The sequence below is a fragment of the Rhopalosiphum padi genome, chromosome 2, assembly GCF_020882245.1.
Source record: "Rhopalosiphum padi isolate XX-2018 chromosome 2, ASM2088224v1, whole genome shotgun sequence".
NCBI classification, from domain to species: domain Eukaryota; kingdom Metazoa; phylum Arthropoda; class Insecta; order Hemiptera; family Aphididae; genus Rhopalosiphum; species Rhopalosiphum padi.
This window is the reverse complement of record NC_083598.1, coordinates 20498038-20524073: the sequence shown is the minus strand read 5'-3', so window position 1 is coordinate 20524073 and position 26036 is coordinate 20498038. Positions and strand designations below refer to the sequence as shown.

Here is a 26036-nt window from a genome sequence, read left to right as displayed (position 1 = left end):
TTTAACCAATCAAATAAAATAAAACATCACACACAGAATATTATTATATTATAATATAAATATAATATAGGTATAGAGATTATAATTTTATTATTATTATTATTATACAAACGAAATTGTATAAAAACACATTCTCTTCCGCCGCGCGCATACAATAGAGTTCGTTATTATTGTTGTTATTGTTATTAATTTTTTATTGTAGTGCTTCGATTTTTTTATTTTCGACGCCAACGGTCTATAACGAGCGAACTTAACCGAACGACGCTGGCGGGCGATTTACGCGTTATAGTCTTCAGTGTCGATATCTAATCGCGTGACCGCCGTGATCCTAGTGTTAGGGTTCAGAAAAACACATATACTAACATACACTAAATCTAACACACACACGCACACACACACCGGTTTTAACGCGCACACACACAACTCTAACGCGCGCACGCATGCACGCGCGCCTCTCGCTAACCCACATAATATCCGTCCTCGACTCGCAATTAATCGTAGTAGTGTATTCTGCTGCTTCCGAGACGTACATACGTGTGTGTGTTTATTAACATTCGAGACTGCACAACGACACAGTTTTCGTTTTTCATCTCTCGTCTTAACAATCGAAATAATGGCAAAGTTCGCGATCAAAGCCCTCGTCGTCACCGCACTGGTGTGCCTCGTTTTTGACGTGAGTATTGAAAATGGAAATGCATATACACCAACCATAGAATATTATACTATATTAGCGCCATAACTGTCATTATTATTGCAGTGCACGATTATATTATAATGTTTCGTTTTATCGACGAACGAATAATTATTAATGCACCTATATAATAATGTTTTGTAACAGTTCCACAAACGTACATAATATTATATTATTCTACCAATGGTCTTTTTGTACGGTTGAAGACGATATTTATTGCGATGCACTACATATATTATAAATATATTATATATGTAGGCTTGTTGTGCAAATACGCGAATAAACTTAAAACTCTGTATACAATAATATTAAATTCTACCTATACATCATTTTACCATAATATTCAATATTTTTTTTTCGAATTTCGTTGAATAATAATATTGTACAATTTATGGCATTATTTATTATTTGTGTTCGTTTAACATACATAAAACAATGTTAGACGAACGTCGAGCTGCCATCACAATGTGGTCACACAACCGCGTCTGTTTATGTGCAAACATTACTATTGCACGAAGACGATCTCGTTATTATTATTATTATTTTATCGATCAGATTTATTTGATTTTAAGTTTTCTTATCATTTCTACTTATTCCTCCCGGCTTCAAACCATACAAAAATACCATTTTTTGATTTCTACTCGCATGTGTTAATAATATTATAAAACGAAGTGTGCATTACTTTCGAATAAATTCGCAAAAATTATAAAATCTATCAACTTATACCTAATACCTAAACTCATTAAAATATTACCGTTTTGAAAGAAAATAGACAATCTAATTTTATGTTAACACTAATTTAAATATTATCTATTGATTATTATTATTATAATTATAGAAGTTATACCCAACTTAGTACACGCACATAATTTTATTCAGTTCGTGATAAATTTGATGCTATAATAGGCGCTATTATATTATGAGTTAGTCGAAATAAACTTTATCGTATTTATTAGATTGGCACGACCATAATAATTATCATTATTTTAAATATGACTATTATCGTACGTTCTTATTTTACCAGATATATTGTATGGTTTTATGAAAAATAATAATATTCGTAATCGGGCCAATTATTATTTTCATTCGTTGGACGAATTTATAAGCATTAAATACAAAATATATTTTATAGTTAACATTTTATTAGTAAAATATATTATAACGTAATATTATGAAACAGTTTTTATTAACAGTTTACTGTATAAATTCAACCATTAAATAAATCATTACTTTTACCAATCATCAAATAATTTATAATACATCCAACAATAATTTATTTAAATTTTTCGACCTTGCCATTCGATTTTTCACAATAGAACAATGTTTCAACGAGATGATTTTATAATAAATATTTATGACGGTTAATTTTACTTTTTCTCTTATTCAAAAATTATACTAAACATGAGTATATAGATACCTCAAATATAAGCGTTGACGCGTTAATAGACAGCAATCAAATTGCATGTACAGTTTTGTCACTATGCTTATATATACATATATACGAGCCGTTTTAGTATTTTTACTTCAACAAAAAAGCTATTATAGTTGTAATATTTTACGTAATCTTTTTTCATAAAAATAATTTTTTAGAGTTACAATAGCACTTTATAACTTCATACGCTATATTTTATATTACATTAAATTCCTCAATTGATTGGAAATTAATTATGTAATTATAATTCTTATGAAATTATCTAAAAATATAGTTCTATTGTGCTTAGATCTAGATGACTTATTGATAACACCATATTATTTATTAACTATTGAAATATTCATGAAATAAATATGGTAACATGCATGATGTACCAACTAAAGTGGTCAATTTATAACAATAATCTGATGGCCATCGCCCATCAAATAAAGTAGGTACAAAGCATGTTTTATATATTTTTAATTTAAAAACGTGAGTATGCAAACAGGACTTCTATTAAAACAACTAGTGATGGTATCAAAAGTAAATTTATCATCATCTATAAAAATATTATCATTTTATGACACAGTTAAATATTTAATGGCCGTCATTTATAATATGATTTGTACACATAAATTACTAGAACCTATACGTGCCTATAATTTATTATTACTAACAGCTATATTATGGTGTCTTTTAATCTTTATCTGTGTTTTTCACTATTTCTGTATTATACTAATACAGCCATACAATCACTGCATTCTTTGATAAATAAAATAGCTTTTAATTGTTTCATGAAAAGTTATAAAAAAATAACGAATTCTTTTACAAAATCCATGTATATACTTACTTTGAAGCATATTAAATTTTACACTTGAAATTACGTGCATAAATCAAATAAATAGATAATACTCGTGTAAAATAAAAATCTGAACGGTTTAGAGAATAATTACGGAAATATTAAAAATCGTAACAAATAATAAAACATTCTTTACATCTTTAACCGAGGATAAACGTATTATGAATACCTATATAATATACATATGACACAAGAGTTAATGGAAGATTGACCATCCATATCAGAATAATGATAATTCAACGTCAAATTCTCAAATCGGTCAAATGTATAATAGTATCCAAGCAAAACGAAAATAATAATACATCAACACATAATTTGTATTCAAACATTTGGTTCAGCATTTCGGACAGCAATAATGTCCAATGATTTCAACAACGAAGCAAAATATTAAATATTATGTCAGTTGACGGGCGACGGGCGATTTATCTCTATTCATAATTTTATCATCTGCAAAAAAAGTCAAAATTTTTCATTTATGAATTATACATCGAAATAAACAATATACAGATGCGGCGAGATTTGCAAAATATTTCGATGAGCCGGTATATTATAATAATACTCGGGACGGCGCATAGTAAATCGGTTGGAATTAATTCGTTTGCTGCATATAAAACAAACCAAAAATCAACGACATCGTAATCGCTGAAATTGTACTGATGTTTTTTTTTTGTATTAGGTATATAAGTATATCTTAAACAAATTTTATGCGATTTTAAATCTTCAAATTAGAATTGCTCCAATCTCGAAAAACTTTTGCGTTGTCTTGCATTGCACAAATACTTCAATTAATTTTATTAATTGTACTACATCGTACATATAACTAATTTAACCCAAAAAATTGCAAATTTTCAAATTTTCATGAGTTCAAACGTAAACACCCACTTTTAACTCTGATCAATATTGACAGTATTTGTGTTCACTCCATGTTGATAATGTTTTCATAAAAAAAATATACAGTAAGACTCTGATAAACTTAAAGTAAGTTCCATATTTTGGTATCTTACAATATTTTATACCTAGTTAATAATTCACAGGTTGACTATCCAAAAATAAATATATTTTTAGATTTTAACCAACATATTATTCTTATACATCATAGTGATAGTTATAGAAAACATACTGTATTACAATTTACAATACAATCGAATCCATAAAAACTTCTATAAAGATATATTGTGTTTGTGATTTCATAGACTTTAAGATGTAGACACATATAATAATATAATAAGCGCAATAGATTTTTAAAATTACCTATAGCTAATATCAAACAATATTGACCATTTTAGTTGTAAGCGCTTTTACATGCAAGTTTAATTTTCCAAATAACAATAGTATTTTTTTATTAGGTGTATAGGCCAACATAAGTTCAAATTTGAACTTTTTAAATGTTAACAATTAATTTTTCAATTAATCAGATTCGCAGTGAAAAATTATAAATTACAAATACAAGAAACACATCATACACATTATCCATAGATACCTAATTCGATGTGCCGTAACTGCAGGCCGTTCCATATACTAACAATTAATTTATAATAGAACAATAATATTTTATGTGTATACTAATATCGTTATTATTTTTTATATTGTATTTGTATATTTATTTTTCGTAAATACAATATGGTGATTAGCGCTCATAGTATCTAACTAAAATTAAAATTGAGTACCTATAACTTTTAAGTGGGCGTCCATATTATTAAGATGAAACAATGCTGTCTACCGACAATAGATAACTCCACAAGATCCTCTTTGGGATGGCCCTATTGGTGCCTATTGTTATTCTCTATCGTGTAGGAATATTTTGGAATTCATTTCCACCTCGCCAATAATAAAAAAACTTTCATTTTTAAATTTAACTACCTATTATTTACTGTCGTCCAATATCAGTCTAGTGGTTTAGCAAAAGAAATATTTTAATTCCACTAAACTATTCGTTGTTATATACTGTGAGAGATAAGGTGAGCAGTTATAATACTTAAATATTGTTTAGAGGCGAAATATTTACTCAAACTGCTGAAACACAATTAAGTGTCTGGTATTAAACAAAACATTATTATCAAAATTACATTCCGTAAATCTAATGCAAATCGAAATGTTCGAGAGGCAGGAGCACAATGGTTATGTAATACACATTTATGTTTAGGTACCGTATAATGTGAGTAGGACAAACGAATAGCTATTATTGTGTATTTGTACCCAGGTAAAATAATAATTGATAACGACAATAATATTATACTAATAAATGCATCACAATATCAATATGACGATTAAATAATAAAATAATAATCATATAGTGTATATACCTAAAATGCGGTCGTTTCATGTGACTTTTGGCATACCATACAAAACAATGGATGCTAACGTGTTGTATAACACTATTAAAAAAACAAAAATGTTTCTTCGGTAGGTATTGGTTCCTTTTTCGGTTTCGATTATTCGGCACACTCGAATTTAATAAGACGTGTCGAAATGTAGTATGGGTATATAGGTGTACATGGCGAGGAGATCGTTATTGTTTAACATATTCACCATAATATTACAATTCAATATAATATTTTATACGTAGATTTAAATAATATAATTCAATATGAATATATACTCCGGTGAGATTATTAAAATGCATACATATCGAATATAACGACAAATTCGAGACATGACGATAAATGTGCGCCGAAAAATCGCGATGACTGAAATCCCGCCACGGCGTAATGCAACGATGTCTGCAAAAGCAAAAATCCTATCGTGCATCGCATAATAACGTAATAATTATAAACATATAGAATATAGATAATATAGATAATACAGTAAGTTATATGATAGATAAATGCGACTATATAATTGTATACATATTAAACTTAAAGATTATTATAGCATGCGAGTATCTGCAGTGGTTTAACTCACGTATACCTACAGCAACAGAATGTCTAAAAAAAAAAAATACATATTAAATTTACAAAAGCCATAATATTTTATTACATGCGCGAATTTAAACGAGAGGATGGTTTTTTTTTTGTCGAACACTGAATTTTAAAAAAACCAAAACCAAAAAAAATCGTCTGGTTTGTTTTGATTATTTAGTGTGGCCGCGCGACGGACACGCAACAACAGGGGTTGGATAGTATACAGGAGGCGGCTAAGGGAAAGATGACCGAGTTCATGAATTCGTTCAAGCAAACCGCATCAGAAACGTTCAATAAAGTGCAGGACGCGGTCAAAGAGTCGGAAAACACCAAAAAGGTCGAGTCGCAGCTGAGCAGCTTCTTTAGCGGTGCGTTAAGCAAATTGAAGAGCACGTTCAGCTCGACTAAAACCACCAACCCGGACGATCTGACCAAACAGGAAGCCATCAAGGCGTTTGACGATTACGCGGTGAAACATCCGAAATGAGTCGTCGGCGAATAATATTAATTTCGACCGGGATAATATAATATGGACGATTTTCAATAACATAGCTTTTAATATGTATAGTATACGATATTATATAGGTTAGAGATTTTATATTTTTAAATTTTATGTGCACCGACTTCAGTATACGGTTATACAACGATCGATGTAAATAAATTTATCTTAAGTAAATTTCTCTGTAAATCAAAAATTGTCAATAAAATTGGTATCCAGTCGAATTTTATGGTAATGTTTTTTTATTATTGTTTTTGTTGTCTTCGTAAACATAGCTGACAAGTATATTATTTATTATATCTATAACGAGTGTGTACTGTGTAGTATGTAGTGTGCACTGTATATTAATAATTGTTGTGATAACAATAATATGGCCAATGTTATTTCAACGACGTATTGAAATATATGGTTCATGCGATTGAGTGATATGTTCATATATTAATGATATTAAATTATTTAAATTAACTCGAATATTTTCAAAAGAACATAGTATATATAGGACATAGGTAGTAATCTATAACACTTACAATCAAGATGACGATTTTACGTGTATCTGCACAGAGACATTGTTTACGCATATAACTTAGCACAGTATGAATGGCATGAATTTGTTATGTACCTACTCAGTACTTACCTATTTAGTTAAATTGATTATATCCACAAATAACCATAATTTTAATACAATATTATGATATATGCGTGTATTTTGATGATAAAATCACACTTTCACAGATTTTAAAATATACCTAACCATTTGCGAAAAATTGCTTTCGTTTCAAATTAATGCTATGTCTATATTCTATATCTAAGGAATCATAATAAATAATTCCATTTAATATAAATATTTTTTTTCAATTATAATTTGATATAGAAGAGACTTTGTGCTTAAAAATAAAAAATAAAACTAATATTTAAATAGGTATATTAGTCATTTATCAAGCGAATAAAATTCAATCAATTTCTAGTTAATGTTGCACAGTGGCTATAGGCTAAAGTGGCTAAACACACAGGCTAAACAGGAAAGTTAAAATCAAACCATTTCAACGATTAAAAATAAATACGTTTTCCTATTACTATAAAAACAATATACATTCCTTACAGTTTCAGTCTCAATTAAATTTAAATATATAATTAAAGGTAATGGAACGAAAATCTCACTAAAAACAATACAATCTTTATCCACTTCTGATTTACGCTTATAAATATGTACACAAAAAAAATAGAATTTCACAAGAATAATTATATTATAGTTTATATAAAAAGTGAGAAAAAGTGTTGGATATCGATTTTCATGTTTTAGAATTTTAATTTTAATTAATATTATTTAGTGCTTTTTTATAAGCGTTTGTTATATAATTTGTTTCTATTCATAATAAATGTATAATATACAAATACAATTCACAAACACATATTATTATATTATTGTTATTATTTGGTATATACCTAACCTATTTATATATGTGTTATTGTAAAGTGTGTAAATGAATGTAAATTACATTATTTCCTAACTCAACTTACACATACTTTCATTATATTTAAAACAAATACCAAAATACTAATTTAATGCCTTAGATAAAAAATGATATTGCATAAAAATGTTTACCTATAGTATTCTATATATTTTGCTATATCAACGATAATATTATTATGTAATAAATAATAATAATCACTTTTAATCAACCATTAAAAACACTATGAGCCACTCAATACGTAAATTGTGTGTAGATGAATTCGTATTTTCTCTGTATATGAATATAAATAATACGTAAATAATATTATAATATTTTACCATACATTAGTGTATTACACATAATATTAATATTATAAATAATCTATAATAACGAAAGCGAGTAAATAATATTGCTGTAAAACAAAACCAACTATAAGGTACGTTTAATTATACGAGTCTTTATTAGAACCGGAGAAAGAGTTTAAGACTCCATATGTATATACTATATATAGTCTATACTCTATGACATACAGGCTCCGTATGTCAAATATTATTATAAAACCTCGTAGACGAGACGACCGCGGAACATTGACGATTTTCAGTTTTCATACGCGTTGAACAAAACGAACAACATTCATATAACTTGAGATTCAACTCGAAACCCACTATAAATATACATTATACAAACTATAATAACACTCAAAAACTTTCACTGTAATTATATTGCACGTCATACTCTAAATTCATGCACTTGCGTCTTGCAGTAACCACATCATCGATTAACTCTATTTTCTTAGTGTTTATTTTCTCTGCGCGTAATATACTTATCTAATATTTATATATATTTTAATACTACATACTAAAATGTTTGTCTTTATGCGTGTGTATGAATAATAAATTATAAAATCTCAATACATTTTACATACAAATATTTTACCACTATTAAGAATCTTTAAAAATATATATTATAAAAATAAAATGTTAATTTTTTTTTATTATTATTATTTCTCCACAGTGTTATCGACTTTTACGTTGTATGGGTTTGTTCAAAAAATTACAATTAAATAATAATAATAATATTCGATTAGGTAAAAATACTAAAAATCTTATAAGTACATATTATAAACTATAAAGTTAAATACTTCTGCAAGTAGAAAGTAAAAATTAAAAAAAAAAGTTTTAAGAGCCCGGATTTTTGTATTAAATATTTAAAAAATTCTAAAATGCTCTACAAAAGTTTAAATTGTCAACAAAATATGCAAAATAAAAACTTCGGAAAACAATGCAAAGTATATATCCTAATAATAATGATTATCTATAATGTGTACGACGTGCACCGCGTCCGTCATACCAGTGTCATCTATGCATAAATATAATATAATATAATCACAAGTGTTTCTATGAGGTTGTTTTGTATTGTTTTGTGTAGTTGGCCGCGTCCGATAACAGCCACCAGCATCAGCAAAACGAGGACTTGCACCAGCAGACGATCGGGCACGACGAAAAGGACACAACTGCGGAGACCACACCTACGCCTAGCACGTTCAAGGACAAGGTCAAGGGATTCGTGAGCAGCGTCAAAGAAGGAGCGTCGGAGGCGCTCGACAAACTGGACGACAAACGCAAGGAAGCGGTTGCCGGCACTAAGAAGTTCGTGAACGGCGCCATCGACAAAATCAAGCACACGTACGACTCATACAAGAACGGCAACTCTGAGGAGAACGTGCCCAGGATTCCGGAATCGTCGGAAGAGCATGTCAAAAACGTCGCCGATAATGCTAAGGACGCCAAGGATGCTGTTATCGACAAGACCCAGAACTTCATGAAATCCGAAAAGTTCAACTGATGATCCGTTATATATGACACATCAGCTCTCCAATCACACTACACATACATTATAATTATAATATATTATATTATCGTACAATAATATTATTATTTTATTTTATTACCTTTTTTCATGTATTAATAACAGTAACATATTATGTTGTGAGCTTCCTCGAGAATCCGTGACAATATGTTTTGTCCGTCGACAGCACCCAAACTCGCGTTACAATAATATAATGATATGATTAGACATTTAGACAATAACATCGTCTTGTAATTATATGTATAATTTATTATGTATAACGCGTTCTGTGGTGGACTGTTTTCCATTTTCACCTTTATAACTTCCATTACATTTAACGCATTATAATATTAGTATGATAGGCATAAGCCTTATTATTGTTAATATTGTCAATTTATTATTAATATTAACATTACTCTTTATTTTGTGTTAAACAATATTGATTATTACTATAAACGTCAGATTTTATTTAATTTTGCATTATTTTTCAACAAAATATATATAAGTATATGTTTCTATTTATTTTAAAAGTGTTTTTCATATTTTGACACAAATCTTTTATTTTTTTAACCAGTCATTTTCAGTACATATAACAAGGACAAACGTTAAATTATATATTATATATTAAATATATATATATATATATTTATATGTGTGTGTGTGAGTCTGAACAAACAACTAAATTTAGTACACAACTCATTTCATATTGCATTATAATATTACAAAGAACAAGAAAGTCTATAGACTAGTTAAATTTTAAAAATCCACAAATTTCGGATATACTTTTTATTATACCTATACATATTTCAATAATTTGGTATTTATATTATGTCATCATTACACTTGGATTTTGTTCACACAATATAATTAATTGATTTAAATTGAGTTGTTTTTATGACGTAAAATTTAATAAATAATATAGTTATTGAATTAAGTTGAGTTTCGTTAATTGGAACACAAAATACGACAATCCCATACGTCTTACCTACGCCTGAAAATTCACTTTCAGTAATAAACTAATTACTATAATAAAGTACATATTTTCAGTGCCGCCGAACTATATTTTCCTATGGAAAAAATGCTAGATATACCTGCTTAAAATTAATTTTTGTAACCTGCCATACATTATTATACTATTTATACTTATACATACCATCATCGTTAAATTATAACTTATGTCAAAATACAGCGAATTACTTAATACCACCCATCAACATCACAGCCAACCGAAAAACTTTTAGTAATAATTTACCTCAGTTGGTACCTATAAGAACTCACCGCAAATGCGGAGTATGCATTAAATCGGTAGAAACAAACGTTATAAAATATCATTCAACGATATTTTTATTTTCAAAAACATTTTGGATAATGCTTAAGGTATATATATTGCTATTACTGTGTAATATTCAATATTATTCAATAAAAAAAATTCAAACGATTTAATAGCTTTTCATTTATTAATTCTAATAATTTGACACGCTTATTTGATCTTGTGCTGTAGTCAATAAGTACGTGTCGTATTATCCACTCTTCTGTATAAATAAAATAATCACGTTGATATTAAATTTCAAACAAAATTTATAACATATAAATATATAATCCAAATAATTCTCTATTTTCTATAGATGTATAGAAAATAATAATATAAAGCTTTGTTCAGAAACAAACAAAAAAATATATGTGAAAAATACTATATATATTATACACATAAATGTTTAGTATTTTACAAGAAATCATCAATAATTATTGGTTTATATGTTTTATGTCAATCTAAACAACCGTTAAGACTCGCCAAATATTTAACTTATAATTAACTGTGCGAAGAATAATGATCCATATTATTTTACAAACGTCTGTTTTCAATCAAATGAGGTCAACGAGCAAATTCCAAGAATATAACGCAAACAGAGCATCATTTGAACAATATAATAATATTACGCATAAATAAAACAATAGAATATTTTAACAGTTATTTCATTCAAACATGATTTTTCTTTAATAATGCAAAAAATGTGCAAATTATTATTCAGTACAAAGAAAATAATACTCACAACTTGGCGGGTCGATAATTATTTTATTGTTTAAAGTTTAAACTCTATAATATAATCACGCCGGCCTTTAAGTTTGGTACCGCGTCACGATATTCACAGACATATTAAAAACATAATACATAATTAAATAAACAATACCATTACTATACATACAGGTTTGAAACAATATTGCAATAATCAGTGCACCCGTAGTACATATATTATTATATCACGTGTTTATTATAAACATAGCAGTATATTATATTATATAGGTGTGTGCAGTATTATTTAAATCTTGAATAATATAATAGGTATAATTATTATTGTTTCTGGTGTACACTTGCAATAAAGTTGTTAAGTATGTGAAAAAATATTGTTGATCAGAGTGCAATAGTCATAATTATTTCTACACATTTATCCACAAATCACATTGTACATAATGTATAGGTGTTATTGTGCCAACATTGATTATAATTCATACAATCAATACGATGCCAGCCACTGTTGAAATCGCCGTTACAAACTACAAAACAATTGGATATTGTTTAACAAACAACGTGTTATATATATAAAATATTAAATAGTGATAAATCGGTTTTTTTCTGTGCGTTTTATCTAATCCCGTCAGATAGTCGAATGACGATAGGCGCAAAGCAATTTATATAAAATATTATAACGAAATCCATCAAATACCGTACACGGTCGGCGAATTATCTATTTAGTCTTCTATCGACATGCACACAGTGTTTATAGGTAACGTAAATTAAATAATATATTATTCTATTTTTATACACTCGTCCTGAGAAGAAAAAAAAACTATGATCGCTTCCCGTTGTTTGCTGAATGGTTTCCTGGTGATCACCTTAACCATGTCCGTCCTACTACACGTAAGCGCAACTATAAATTACAATAAATGACACCTATTACACCTAGTATTCAAGTACTTATACTATACACATTACTTTATACATACATTATTTTTCTGACTTTTCTCTTTCGATGGTCTTTATCTACGATGGAATATTATTATTTATTTCGAACTCATTAAATATTTTATGGTGAAAAGATGCAAACGAATTAAAATTATAATAAAGGTAGGTCCGTGAAATTCTACATAATACAATCATTAAATTTATTTCACAGAATTCTCATATGAATAACTATATCGCAAAATGTATGGTATTATATTTGTGTTCATTTACAGCAATTCTATGCGTTGATCCCATCAATTTATGTATGTATAAAAATACAAAATTTCACATTGTGAGTTTCATCTTAAGTATACTCATTGAACGAAACTGTATAATATTATATTCATATTGGTCTCGTTATATTTTGGCGATTTACCATAAATACTATCAAATGAATAATTATACATTTTATTTTTAATGGTTTTCCACCCGTTATATAAGATCAGATAAAGTAAATCTACTTCAAAGTTCAAGAGCCCGTTAATAGAATCTTCGTTTACAATCAATTATTATATTCAATAATGTATGAAATATATTTTTTTTAATATTGATGAAAAGTTGAGTTTATTATTACATCGCAAAAACACGGTTATTATTATTAATATTATTTATTTGTATTTGTTGTTGGTTTAGTGTTATTGTTACATATTTTAAGTTAAAAAAATATCTAACTGTATTAATAGATCATAAAACATCAATATTTTACCTTGGAAAACGGTAAAAAAATGACTTTCTCGTGTTCTAAAAACCTATTCATAAAAAATACATAAGTATAAACAGAAAAATAAATTTGAAAGATTTAAATAAACACCAACAAAACGTGCAGGAATATTCAAAATCGATTTTTGAATACAACCTTGCTTTCAAATTTAAATTTACCCATGTTAGTGGTATTCTTTGACCATCTCTTATATCAATATCAGTGTTTCCTAACATTATATAGGTCGCGACCCAATACTGGGTTGCAAAATATTTTTAAGTATTTATGATTAAAAAATTTGAAAATTTTTGACGAAATCCAAAAGTTTATGTAACTTTTAAGTTAATAATATTAATCCAAGTATTTCAAAAATTTGTGTATCTAAACTATCCAAACATATTTCTCTATTATTGTTCATATTAAAAAATATATTCTATCAAATAATGTTTTAATTGTACAGCAAAGAATTGTATAATTAATAAGAAAAATGTTAAGATAATGAATGATGTAATAACATATGTCGTGTAATGTATACTATCAGACTAGATTGTTTATCATTAATTCATTTTTTCACTTTTAATCAACTATATCAACACGCCGAAAACCAGCCATGCATATGAACTATATGACATTCAGAGTATGTTAAACAATGATATTATAGGTACACAATAAACGACAAACGTAATAACTTTTTATGAACAGCCGTATATACCTATAATATTTTACAATTTAATAATAATTGAAAACTTGTATTACATATACCTACTTTAATAAGTAGATTAGTAGACACATTAAAATAAGATTTATCTATAAAATGTACCTACTATTATCATATTACAAACTACAATATTACAATTTTCAATATAATATTATGCAATCGTAATATTATATAGTGAGATAACGCAGAAATTGCACTTTAAACAAAAACAAAATTCCTATTGTGGGCTTCACGTTAACCTTAACAAAATACGCCCTTGAAAATTTACTATAAACAAATAGTGTTTAACTAAATATACTTAACCTGTTGGCTGTTAATATACATACTTATGTATCTCGACTCGCAGGAATTCAAACATAAATATATAGTGACAAAGAAATAAACATATCTACACCTACATATTAAGTTTTTATTTAATTTAAAAATTCAGAAAAATAAGGTTAAACTACTGACATACATTTATTTATTAATTGTATTGAATATTAATTATAGAATTATTCAATAATTTATACAATAAGTATAGTTATTATAATAAATGTATGACACACAAATATACAATGTTATGTTAGTAAACAAATGTCACAATTCATAGCAAAAATATGCTAATTATATTAAATAAAACATCAACAACTACTCACTTTATAATAATAAATAAACACGCAATTTAAAATGACAAAACATATAAATTTAACCACAATTGTTTAAGCAAATTCAATAGGTCGTATCATACAATATCATTAATTTATTAAATTAAATTATCTATTTTTACCTAACTATATTTTATTGGAAAATATAAATCATGAATGTTTATACTTAAAATAATAGTTTTCCTGACATTTTATAGTTTCGAAGTCGTTTGTTATTTCCTCAAGATTAATTTGAAAATTATTAAAATAACATTTTGTTTAGACCCGTTCAATAAACCATATGCTTACATTCAACAATCGATCTTAAAAAGATTTATTAAAAATATCTCAAACGGTTTTCATGATTTTTGATTTTAAAAATTATTTTTTAATCGAAGTAAATTTTACTTACCTACCTACCCATTAGTTACCAGTAGAATTTAACTAATTTAAGTATGAACACATATAATTAGGTCAGCAGTGATGAGTTCGCAACAAATGCAATAGTTAACGATAATTTTTATTAAATAATCTCATTACGTAATAACTTACTTCGAACTGTACGAATAACTACGTCGTGTGTTCTCAAAACTTGAATTTATCGACGTGTACCACTGTGTAGAACTTAGGCACTATACTGCGATAACACGTAACCATTTTAATCTGTACAGGGTGTCTCGTGAGGATTTACTCATTGTGATATCTACTGAAATAATGGAGATATCATAATTCTGGTTTTTTAATAAGATTCACAGGGACAAGAATTATACTGTTCTATTTATATTTTTTTATGTAATATAAAATACTCGTATTCATATTATATATATATATATATTATGGCGTGAGTGTGGATACAACTTATAGCGGTGTTTAGTGGTAAACTAAAATCGTAAGGTTTGGCCCAGTCGACGTGGGAGGTTTTGAAGAGATGAGGCTCAATAGCCACTGCTCTGCAGTTTTGTCGCGACATGCGATTCGCATCATGTTATTGTGTTATGACCACGTTATAATGTGTATTGTTCGCAGCAAGTGGAAAATACGGCGGTTATGCGACGACCTTCGTTGGTACAGAGTATACTACAGCAAGCAGTAGCCATCGGGAAACGGACAGTAGATTTGTTTTTCAAACCGAGGCTGATAATGCCCAAACACTTTCTGGGAAGAAAAACTTCATACAACTCTGTGTTGAACGGCTCCAGGAGAAGGAACCTAGCTAGAAGGCGTTTGACAAGGAAACGAATTAACATCTTGGGCAGAATGAATACGAATAGACATCTCTGGCCCGTTACACACTGACATCTTACTCAAATAATTCATAAACAGTATTATCCGTAGTATTAAAATAATATTAAATGTTTAAATGTACAAATAGAACAAATTGTTCTGATTGAAATGTTTGCAATGTTCCTTTGTACACGACAATGACGTATCATGAACGTTGACCATGATAGTATTCATAGTTTAATAAAATGTATTAAGTGAAAATTGTTATTTTATGTATATTATAGCTACAATGTATTTAAATATTTTAAATAATTATTTTGTTTTTAAACGTACCATTACACGAAAACGTAAAATATCTAAATATTTTTTTTTCTATAATGATGGTTATTCGCTTACTTAAAAAAAAGAGACTAAACCTTCAATTTTGAGTAAATTTAAAATCTACAATGAAAGATAACCGTCACAGCAAACAATCAGCGGTATTATTGAAAATCATGTTTCACATCAACGAATTTTTTTTCGTCCAACACAATACACAAACATGCAAAGGTTCGATCATATTATTATCGATTTAATATACAATTGTTTGAAACCAAAATGTTAAATTATCACTAAATTGTATTAGCGGCGTATTGTTAAGCTAGAACATGCAAGAAGATAAATAAAAATATCATAACTTCAAATTACTTTATTATTCGTGTTATATACCTTATTTATACGAGTAGAATCACCGTGCATAATATAGCTATAGTTTAAGTCAAGTATGCAGTGACACATAATAATCCGGATGAAACAATATTTTACTATTTTTTTATGTATATTTTTTCCTTCAATTCTCATTGTGCATTATACTTGTCGAAGATTACAATACAACGTACATTTTTAAATACTTTTGATTTAAACTCAGATTGTAATAGTCAGGTAGGTTACCTATCAATAAAATGTATTTTATGTTTGGCGATAGGCTCTAACCGCGATACGGGACCTTAGCGTCGAGCGTCAGCGTTGATTAAAATCTATGTTTAGATATTGTAAGATACACATTTTTAGAGTTATAAACGATAAAGTACGCATACAATAACCGTGAAAAGGTTTCTGATGTAAAATTGCATATTGTAAACATCCAGACGGCCCTGCAAAAATGTTATTCTTATCACTTATCATATTATATTCGTATAAAATATATATTTGTGTATGTGTTATGTGTATATAAATACATACGGTACAACTAAATAAAGCAGGCTTCCGCAGTTGTGCCTATAGCACGTTTATATTCAATTAAGGACAATCATATTCGAAATAACGATGACAAACATATTAATTTACGGACAGAATTCTTCCTTTTACGATCACTTAAATATATTTAACTCTTAGTTCGACAATACTACTAAATAATAGTTGTTGGTTATTAAAATACAATGTTAAAATTGAATAACAAAAGTCAAAAACTACGATTTATGAAAGTACAGACAAATTACAATAAATTTATTATAAGGCTGAGTCAAATACAATATGACTATATAATGAGTATAATGACTACAAAATAAAAATATTTTTAGTCACATTTCTACAATATTATGTTACGAAGACTTGTTGTAATTATGATGTAATTAATTGATATGAAACAAAATTATTAATATTGATTTATAATTATAAGTTATTGAATTCAATTTAAGCGCATGTTAATATATTATGCAATATCTCTATAGTCTATATAATATTATAATGTTATTTTATACATGGTTTTATAAAAAGTTGTTACCTAATAGAGTCTATATTATACGAGTAATTGAAAAATAATTTTATTATTTTCGATGGATTCTGGAAAATATATTTAACCACAAATATTACTAGTTGGTCAAGGATTTTTTTATAGTAAAATATTTAAGCCACAAAACGTTCAATTTAGAATACAAAAATACCACTATCGTTTAAAACCATTCATTGGTTATTAATTTCTATCAAGGTTGTAAATATGTAAAAAGTAACTGCAGTAAACACAATCAATCAACGATAAAGTTTATTTGTAGATACAATTTTTTTTTTTTTAGAAATTTCAAATTTCTTTTCTATTGTGATAACTGTACCAGAATGTGCAAAATCGGTGTGATTGAACGTCCGTGTCCATCAATTTTAAATCTACAAATAAAAATGAGAAATGTATTTCCTTGTTCATAAACAATAATATTAGTTATTATTAAATTAATACTAAAATAAATAATTACTAATAATAAGTTATTGGTATACTATGGATTAAAAATTGAGATTTGGAGGGGGGATAGAATGATGGCAATTTAAATTAATAATTTGTCATATTTATAACACTTGCAATATAATATTATAATATACGCAGATACACCTCATCGTAACTAACCTCGTTTGAATTTTTATAATTAAATAAATTTGGTATTAAGAAATTAGACCATTTTTACGTTAAGCTATTTTTATAATGGACTACATGTGGGTATATTCAATATTATGTAGCGTGCTCGTGTTGAACACTTTGATCGAATTAATTAATTTAAGTTAAATATGCACGCATAGCATATTATTAGTCATTTTATAATACGTTAATACGTCAGTATTCAATAACGTTGCATATTTTTGATGCTACTTTTAAACCAATCAAAATTTTGATTAATCTACATAATCCTTAATAACGTTTTCAAGACTTGACTGCGTGTGTTATAATGCATGTGGCTTTTGTTGTCGTGACAGAGTATCCAAAGATCAGCTATAGGTTCGATTTACTATAAAAAAAAATAACAGAAAACTCCCCTCGCAGAGTTAAATTTTGAAGCATTTTCACTGCTCTAAAAAGTGGAGACAAACACACATGCACGATGCACACATGTAAACACACACACACACGCATTATAGAACTGAAATACATAAAATTATTTTTCGGTGTTAAGATTTGTATGTGCCGTTGACATCGTAAAATATTTATAATAATTCGTAATGAATAATGATAACATTTTGAGGGGAGGCTCCAAATATTTCGCACCGGGGCCCTGCACGAAACGTAGTTGTGGCACTACTGTTATGGTTTTTTCCTTAGAACGCAACGTGCACATCATCCGCCAGTGGAAGCGATGACGAAGACGGCGGTGGCGGTGTTAGTAGTGCCGTTGTTGGCGGCGAGGGCACATCGCCATCACCGTCGCTGATGGACCGAGTGACGGGCGTGATGGACAGTGTCAAGCAGCAAGCATCCGAGACGCTGGACGGGGCCGGGTCCGCGGCCGGGAACGCGGCGTCGGTGCTCAGCCGCCTCCAGCCGGCCACCACCAAGCAGGTGTCGGAAGTCGGCGGCGGATCGCGCACGGCTGAGAAGAAACTGCAGTCCGGCGATAACACGCTGGGGCGGCTGCAGGAGACCAAGGGGCGCACCGTGGCCGCGGCCAAGAAGGTGGTGGACGAGACCATACACAAGCTGCAGTCGACCGTGAGCGACATACGACGCACGGTCACCGGCGACGACCGAGACGACGTCGGCGGCGACCGGAGGATAAGTAGCGCGCTGGACGGCCTGCTCCGGGCAGTCGGCACGGAAGGCAAAGCGGTGTTTGAGTACGCGTCCGATGTCATCAACGAGACGGCGGACCGTGCCAAGGCGGCCGTCGACAAGGCCCAGCTGCAACAAAAGCGACGGCCAAACCAACAATGATCATAATATTATTATAAATATTATAATATATAACATTAATTATTTCCGATTACATGTAATAATATTTTATATATAATATTTATTATATTATGACACTGTTCGCGATGTTACGCATCAAATAATACTATTTGTGTTATACCGAGACATTGTTCGTTGACTAATATTTGTACGATAACGTGTGTGTGTAGTAATTGGTTAATATATTATACTGTCTCACAATATTTGTATACAATTGAACATTATTTTTGTGAATGTTTGTGACTTAACTTTGCAATCCCATAACACAATAGCATGCGTACTTCTACTATTCCATTTTACTTGGGTATAATTCGTTTTATTTTAGACACTACTGAAGGTGCGATGGTGGTCAGTTTGCTATATTCAAATATCACCTCGTAATATTTATACGGATTGAAATTTTTGCTTTTTGTACACTGAAACTAGTTAAAGTAACAAAATTCACTATTCTTATTGAAAAGTAAAGGAATTTCATTGCGATTTTATATGTGTATCGAGTAAAATAATTACCTACATTGCTCAGATTACGGTTTTATCCAATACATTATACCTATTCGTTTCCGTGTATTATGTCTTATGTGGTTTCACTACAACTTCGTTGTTACAATCGTATGTCGCGCATCAATATATCATGACGTCATGCATGACGGATCATATCAGAGATCAAAATATATTGTGGCTGACGAATTTCACTCTGTATATCAATCAGCAAACACCTGAACATCACGTGAAACAAGAAAAATATAAATCAAAAGTAGTGCTAAATCATCTATAACGTTCAAATCTTGAAAACTAATGTGTTTTTTATGTGAATGAATTTTCATACTTGGATCTCGGATGTATGTATACTTCTTACATGGTATGAACGACGTTATTAATGCCGGTGTTACATAAGTTTATTTATTATATAAATCATATATTAGTATAATATTTGTATATGATGTGTAGGTAATATAGGTATAGGCGTACCTTATACTGAAACAACTATACACATTGTACAAATGAGGTAGCTCTACGTCATATCAAGCATAAATATTCTGTGGCAATAAATCAAACAAATCGTTTTATCTTTATACAGTACAAAGTTATGAACGTTTACCTAACCGTGCGCAATGTCAGAGAAAGGCGGTGAAATAATGTAAATTCGTGAATCATTTAATATTATTCTTTAATATAGTTTATTTTATAAAAATAAAAACCATAATAATTATATCACCAAGTAAAATTGTTCTTAAGAGGACCTGTGAAAACACCTTACCCACATGTTGAGTGTCTCCGCCTTACAAAAGCATATCATAAAAATGTATGATAAATGGATAAACAATTCCCATTTATCTTCGTTAGTTGTGATTGAATTTATCTACTATTAAACTTAAATGAAACAACATTTTCAACAGATTTGCTGCAAATGTTTTTTCGTATTTTAATTTTGAAACTAGTCATAAGCATTTTTAAATTGTAATATTTTACACGCTTATGAGTCATGACCAACTTCAAAATTAAAATAGCGAAATGATATTCATAAAAAACGACATAATCTGTTATTATATTCAAGTTTGGTTTTAGGTAAACTTACTCTAATATTAAAACATTTAAAACTAACGAAGCTAATTATAAAATATTGCTAAATGAGATATACTAAACGTAAATGTAGATAGTATAATATTACATTACTGACTTGTAAGACGGAGGCAACACATACGAGTGAGATCTCCTCTTAATAAAATTATACTCGTCGATGTAATTTAAATAAAACATTATAATTACATTTAAAATATATCTTAGATGTATGTTATATTTACTGTAACCAACATCTGATAATAATAATTTATACTCTAATTCCGATAGTCGGATCGTAACACATTTATAAAAAAAAAATATTTTATTTTACTGTGCATTCTAACGTGTACATATTATTTGTTTATATTTCAGTGTACTGATTGCCAAAAATTAGAAACATTTCGAGTTATGAAACATCATTTGGAGGATCTAATGGCGAGTAAAACGACCGTGATGATTGATGATCATTCAAACTTTAAGACAATAATCCAAAGTTCAATCATTGATTGGAATAACGAAGCTACAGCAGCTATCGAGCATGGTACTAATTTATTAATGGATTCATTTCGGCTGACCGATGAAGCTATTCAAAAATCCACTCATAGTGTTAAATCCGATATCGAAAATGACAAGAAAACAAAAAAAGTGACATGAAAATTAAATTATAACAATTAAATATCAAATATTTAGACTATTGCATTGAACAAATTCGTGTTTTTATTTTTTTGAACAAAGTATAACATATTAAACAATATTATTGTACTGAAATGAGATAAAAAATAATTATGTAAAAATAGGCTTTTTGATGCGTCATTATATTTAGAGCAAGTCGAAAATATTTATTAATTTTACTATATTTAATTGTAAGAACTAAGAATCCTTTGTGTACATTATCTGGTATCTGTTCAAAGTATAAAATATTATCTGGTAATAATAACGATAATAAATAATTAGTTTCAATAAGTTTATATACATTATTTCAAGATCACAACATGTTATACAAAATATGATAGGTTATTATTATGCATATTATTTACAATAAAGAATATATACGCATAGCGCTATCTATGAATTTATTAATGAAATCCTCATAAATTTAATCATACTATTATTTTTTTTTAAAACAATAAAGTATGGTAAAAAAATTATGAAAAATAACTTGATTTGTACGTGTCAAATACTTTTCCTTTCCAAAAACAAGGAACGGGTGGGAACTATTTGCCACATGTGACATGTCAATTACTTATCTAAATTATTATAAATTATATGATTATAGTTAATAGAGATTGGGTGGTGGATTAGATATTATATTGTAATTAATAAAAAATAAAAAAAATAAAAGATCTACATAGAAAATATTTAATAGAAAATAAATTATTCAAAAACATTTCATTAGATAAATAAGTATACTCTGTATTATTAATTTAAGTTTAAAAACATAATAGGTACCTACTTATGAATAAATTAAAAAATATATAAATTAAAAATCAGGTGTAAATATTCTTTTTTTCTTAAAACGAGGTTTTTTCAATAACTCAATCGTCCTATGTTACAATGTTACCATTATTATTGCAAAAAGAAAATATTAGGTGCCTACTTGGAATTGTAAATAGTGCTGATTAAATTCAAATCATTTAATATATTATTTCATTATTTGTTTCATTATTTACTATTATTGCTTTATTGAAATAAGTCGAAATTCTTATGCTATTAATATTTAAATCTATTTGATCCAAATTATTTGATTGACTTTTAACCAAAAACCTTATATTTATTTGACGTTCTGTGTACTATTAAATTGGCTTTTAAGATTTTATAAATACGCCATTAATATAATATAGACAATACTATAATACTAATATTACAATATTCTTATTGTTTAATTTAATATTTCTTATCGTAGGTCAAATGGGTTAATGACTTAAACTGTAGATATTTATTGATAAGTGTCTTATACAATAAACATAGAAGTAAGAAGGGCGTAGACAAATAATAAGACAAAACCAATTCACTGTTTCTTATCTGTCAAATGGTAATAATAACTGAATTGGTTATAACTTATAAGTTATAAGTTATAAGTGATTCAATTGCTCCTTTAATGTTTAACTTTTAATACAATTTAAAAATTTGATAACGTGTTGGAACCAACGTGTTTTTGTACAATAACTTGCTTTACTAGCAAAACTCCCACACCTTTGGTTTGAACCCCCAAGCCTCCCCCCTCCCTGTATACGTGCAGCCTATCTTAAATATATTTAATCCTCGTATAATTTTTATAATTTTTCGAATTGAACGATTATCAAACTTAAAAGTTTAAAGTTATAGGTAAGTATTAAGAATAGCATTTGTGATTGTATGTGAACTTTTTACGATTTTTAATTTTAAACAAGTTGTGTGCACTTTTAAGTTATAATATTTATGTAATACTTATAACTTATAAGTTATAAGTTACCAAAAATCTAAAATACCGTAAAAAATAAAAATAAAAATCACGAATATTGTTTAATTTAGACCAATTCACTAAAATACTATAATAGCATAAAAGTGGTTTTGCTGAAATATAATTTGTATTCTATGTTTTACAATAGTAAAACGGAGACAACACATGCGGGTATGACGTTCTATATCTGTCTTTCGTATCCAATTAACCAATAATATGTAAAGTATATATTTTAACCTACATTGTATACAAAACCAAATTCAATTTCATTCTTTATTTTGAGCGAAAAGATGTATTAATTTTACAATGTTATGCGTTTATTTATTTGTATGTTCAACTCAGACTGATGACTTATCAGTAATCACTTTATAGAGTAGTCAAAATGCTTAAATTTTCATCTTTGAGGGCGGTTCTAGACTTCTAGGTAAAATATTCAATACTGGATCTGGTTGATATCAACATTTTTATAGTGTTTTTTAAAATAATAAAAAAAAAGACGAGAAACTAGTAAAGCGAGTTATTGGAGTATAATATTTGGAGATCGAATGTATCTCTTCATTGAATAAGTTACTATGTATAAGGGATGTGATAAATTTTAATTCTATGATAAATCATTGTATACGAAAAATCTTTCTGAGCGGAGACCGTCTGTTCACTATCCAGCCCATACTTTTGAAGATATTTTATAATATTGTAACGTGATCCTGGGAATGATCAGTTAAATATAAGATACTTCGGAGAGACATGGGACCTGAGGGCCTATGTATACTATGGATACAATTACCAATGATTATAGCCGGGGGTAGATAAATATAAAGGATCTAAAATTTATTTAAATAACGGATTTGATGAAAATTATTTTATTGCCTTCTAAGTACTTATATCAATTAATAATAACAAATTATATAATCTAAAGTTATACAATGGTCAATGGTAGATCGTAGTCTTACGAAGTTTGGTGTAGGCAAAGAATTGAGGACTAATATTTACAGCGAATCGAACTGTCGTTGTTTCATGGTGTGTAATGGTAAAAGGCCTTACAGTTAGTTGTGTGTGTGAATATATTATTATATTATCATCGGTCAGTATTAATTTGTATCGTGTCATACCTACAACATTGTTACAATATATTTGTATTGCTAATAATATAATTTATGTTTTTATTTGTTATACAGTATAAGTTGGACTAATTTTTAAATAAACCAATCATATTTATTATATAAATTATAATATTATTGAATTTAATATTGCTAGCCATTATTAACTTTTAACTAATGACCATAAATCGGTATAAATAGCTTAAAAGAGATCTAAATATTTTGAATATTAAAATATTTAACTGTAGTAAAAAGTTTCGAGACCCTAAAAATTGATATTTTTGAAATTACAGTTAAATAATATTAGAGAGTAATTTTCTATCTGAATGTAACATAAAATATTAAAATGTCTTAATTTATATTTATGATACTTTAAGATTCTTGTAAGAATAAGTTATCACATGAGAAACCTTATATTACATTTTCTAATCTAAATTATTTATATAATAATTTGCAAATTTTTACAATTTAAATGAACTATGAAAACATTTTAACTTATAACTTTTATGAAAAAGTATAATATATGTTTTAGTAAATTCTAATATTTGGTTAACAAATCTAGATAATACGTTATAATATATTGTTCATTTTTGAATTAAGACAAAATTGATTTTGTATAAAACTGGTTCTGCAAAAAATTCCCGATTTTCAAAAATAATAATTATTTTGTTTTTCTACATTCTTTTGAAAAATATGGAAAACTTATTATATGTATGACGTCCTGTATCAGTGTTTCCCGAACTTTTTATAATGGTGACCCACTAATTTACTATTTGTTATGTACGCAACCCTCACTAAAAACAATTGTCTAGATTTTTATCTAAAAAATTAGTAGAAATTAGTTTACAAAAACCACGAGTCGCAACCAATAGGTTGAGAAACACTGTTCTATATAGTACCAGCTAGATTCAATTATTTTCTAATAAAATCTACTATCTAATTTAAAATCGAACTATTTTTACTGACCTTAAAAGTAACGTTAACTACACACAAAAAATTATATTACAAAACAAACACATCGTTGTAAAACCAACATATTCATAGTTCCGCTATTTAGATAAAAATCGGCGAGATATTTACCCAAAACCTGCAGTTCATGAAAAAATAGATTTTGGTTTTTGTTGTAATTTAAAAATGAATAACCATAGAAATTTGAACTGCTAACTAAATACTATTATTCTAGACATGATATAATTTTCGATATATTTTGAATGAACAAATTATTTAAACAAAAAAACCATCGAAAATCTGCGTCTGTGGTTTGCAAGACGACCGGACGGACGTCGCGAATCGCCAAGACATTTCACATTCGATATCTATAAT

At 28.1% G+C, this 26036-nt stretch overlaps 2 protein-coding genes across 2 annotated transcripts; both read left to right on the top strand.

The window, feature by feature from the left end:
• Nucleotides 1–407: 407 nt before the first annotated feature.
• Nucleotides 408–10181, top strand: LOC132922689 (uncharacterized). The gene is made up of 2 exons (XM_060986334.1): nucleotides 408–673; nucleotides 9240–10181. The coding sequence occupies exons 1-2, from the start codon at nucleotides 614–616 to the stop codon at nucleotides 9654–9656; spliced, it is 477 nt and encodes a 158-aa protein (XP_060842317.1). The 5' UTR covers nucleotides 408–613; the 3' UTR covers nucleotides 9657–10181.
• A 2209-nt stretch (nucleotides 10182–12390) lies between these two features.
• LOC132922688 (uncharacterized) lies at nucleotides 12391–19819 on the top strand. The gene is made up of 2 exons (XM_060986333.1): nucleotides 12391–12576; nucleotides 18990–19819. Exons 1-2 carry the CDS (start codon nucleotides 12508–12510, stop codon nucleotides 19596–19598), a joined length of 678 nt encoding a protein of 225 aa, XP_060842316.1. The 5' UTR covers nucleotides 12391–12507; the 3' UTR covers nucleotides 19599–19819.
• Nucleotides 19820–26036: the final 6217 nt, after the last annotated feature.

Excerpts from the sequence above, each read along its gene's own strand:
- LOC132922689 (XM_060986334.1), top strand. The coding sequence starts at position 614 with ATGGCAAAGTTCGCGATCAAAGCCCTCGTCGTCACCGCACTGGTGTGC. Across the intron at positions 674-9,239 it reads TGGTGTGCCTCGTTTTTGAC|TTGGCCGCGTCCGATAACAG; the intron begins GTGAGTATTGAA and ends TGTTTTGTGTAG.
- LOC132922688 (XM_060986333.1), top strand. The coding sequence starts at position 12,508 with ATGATCGCTTCCCGTTGTTTGCTGAATGGTTTCCTGGTGATCACCTTA. Across the intron at positions 12,577-18,989 it reads CCATGTCCGTCCTACTACAC|AACGCAACGTGCACATCATC; the intron begins GTAAGCGCAACT and ends TTTTTTCCTTAG.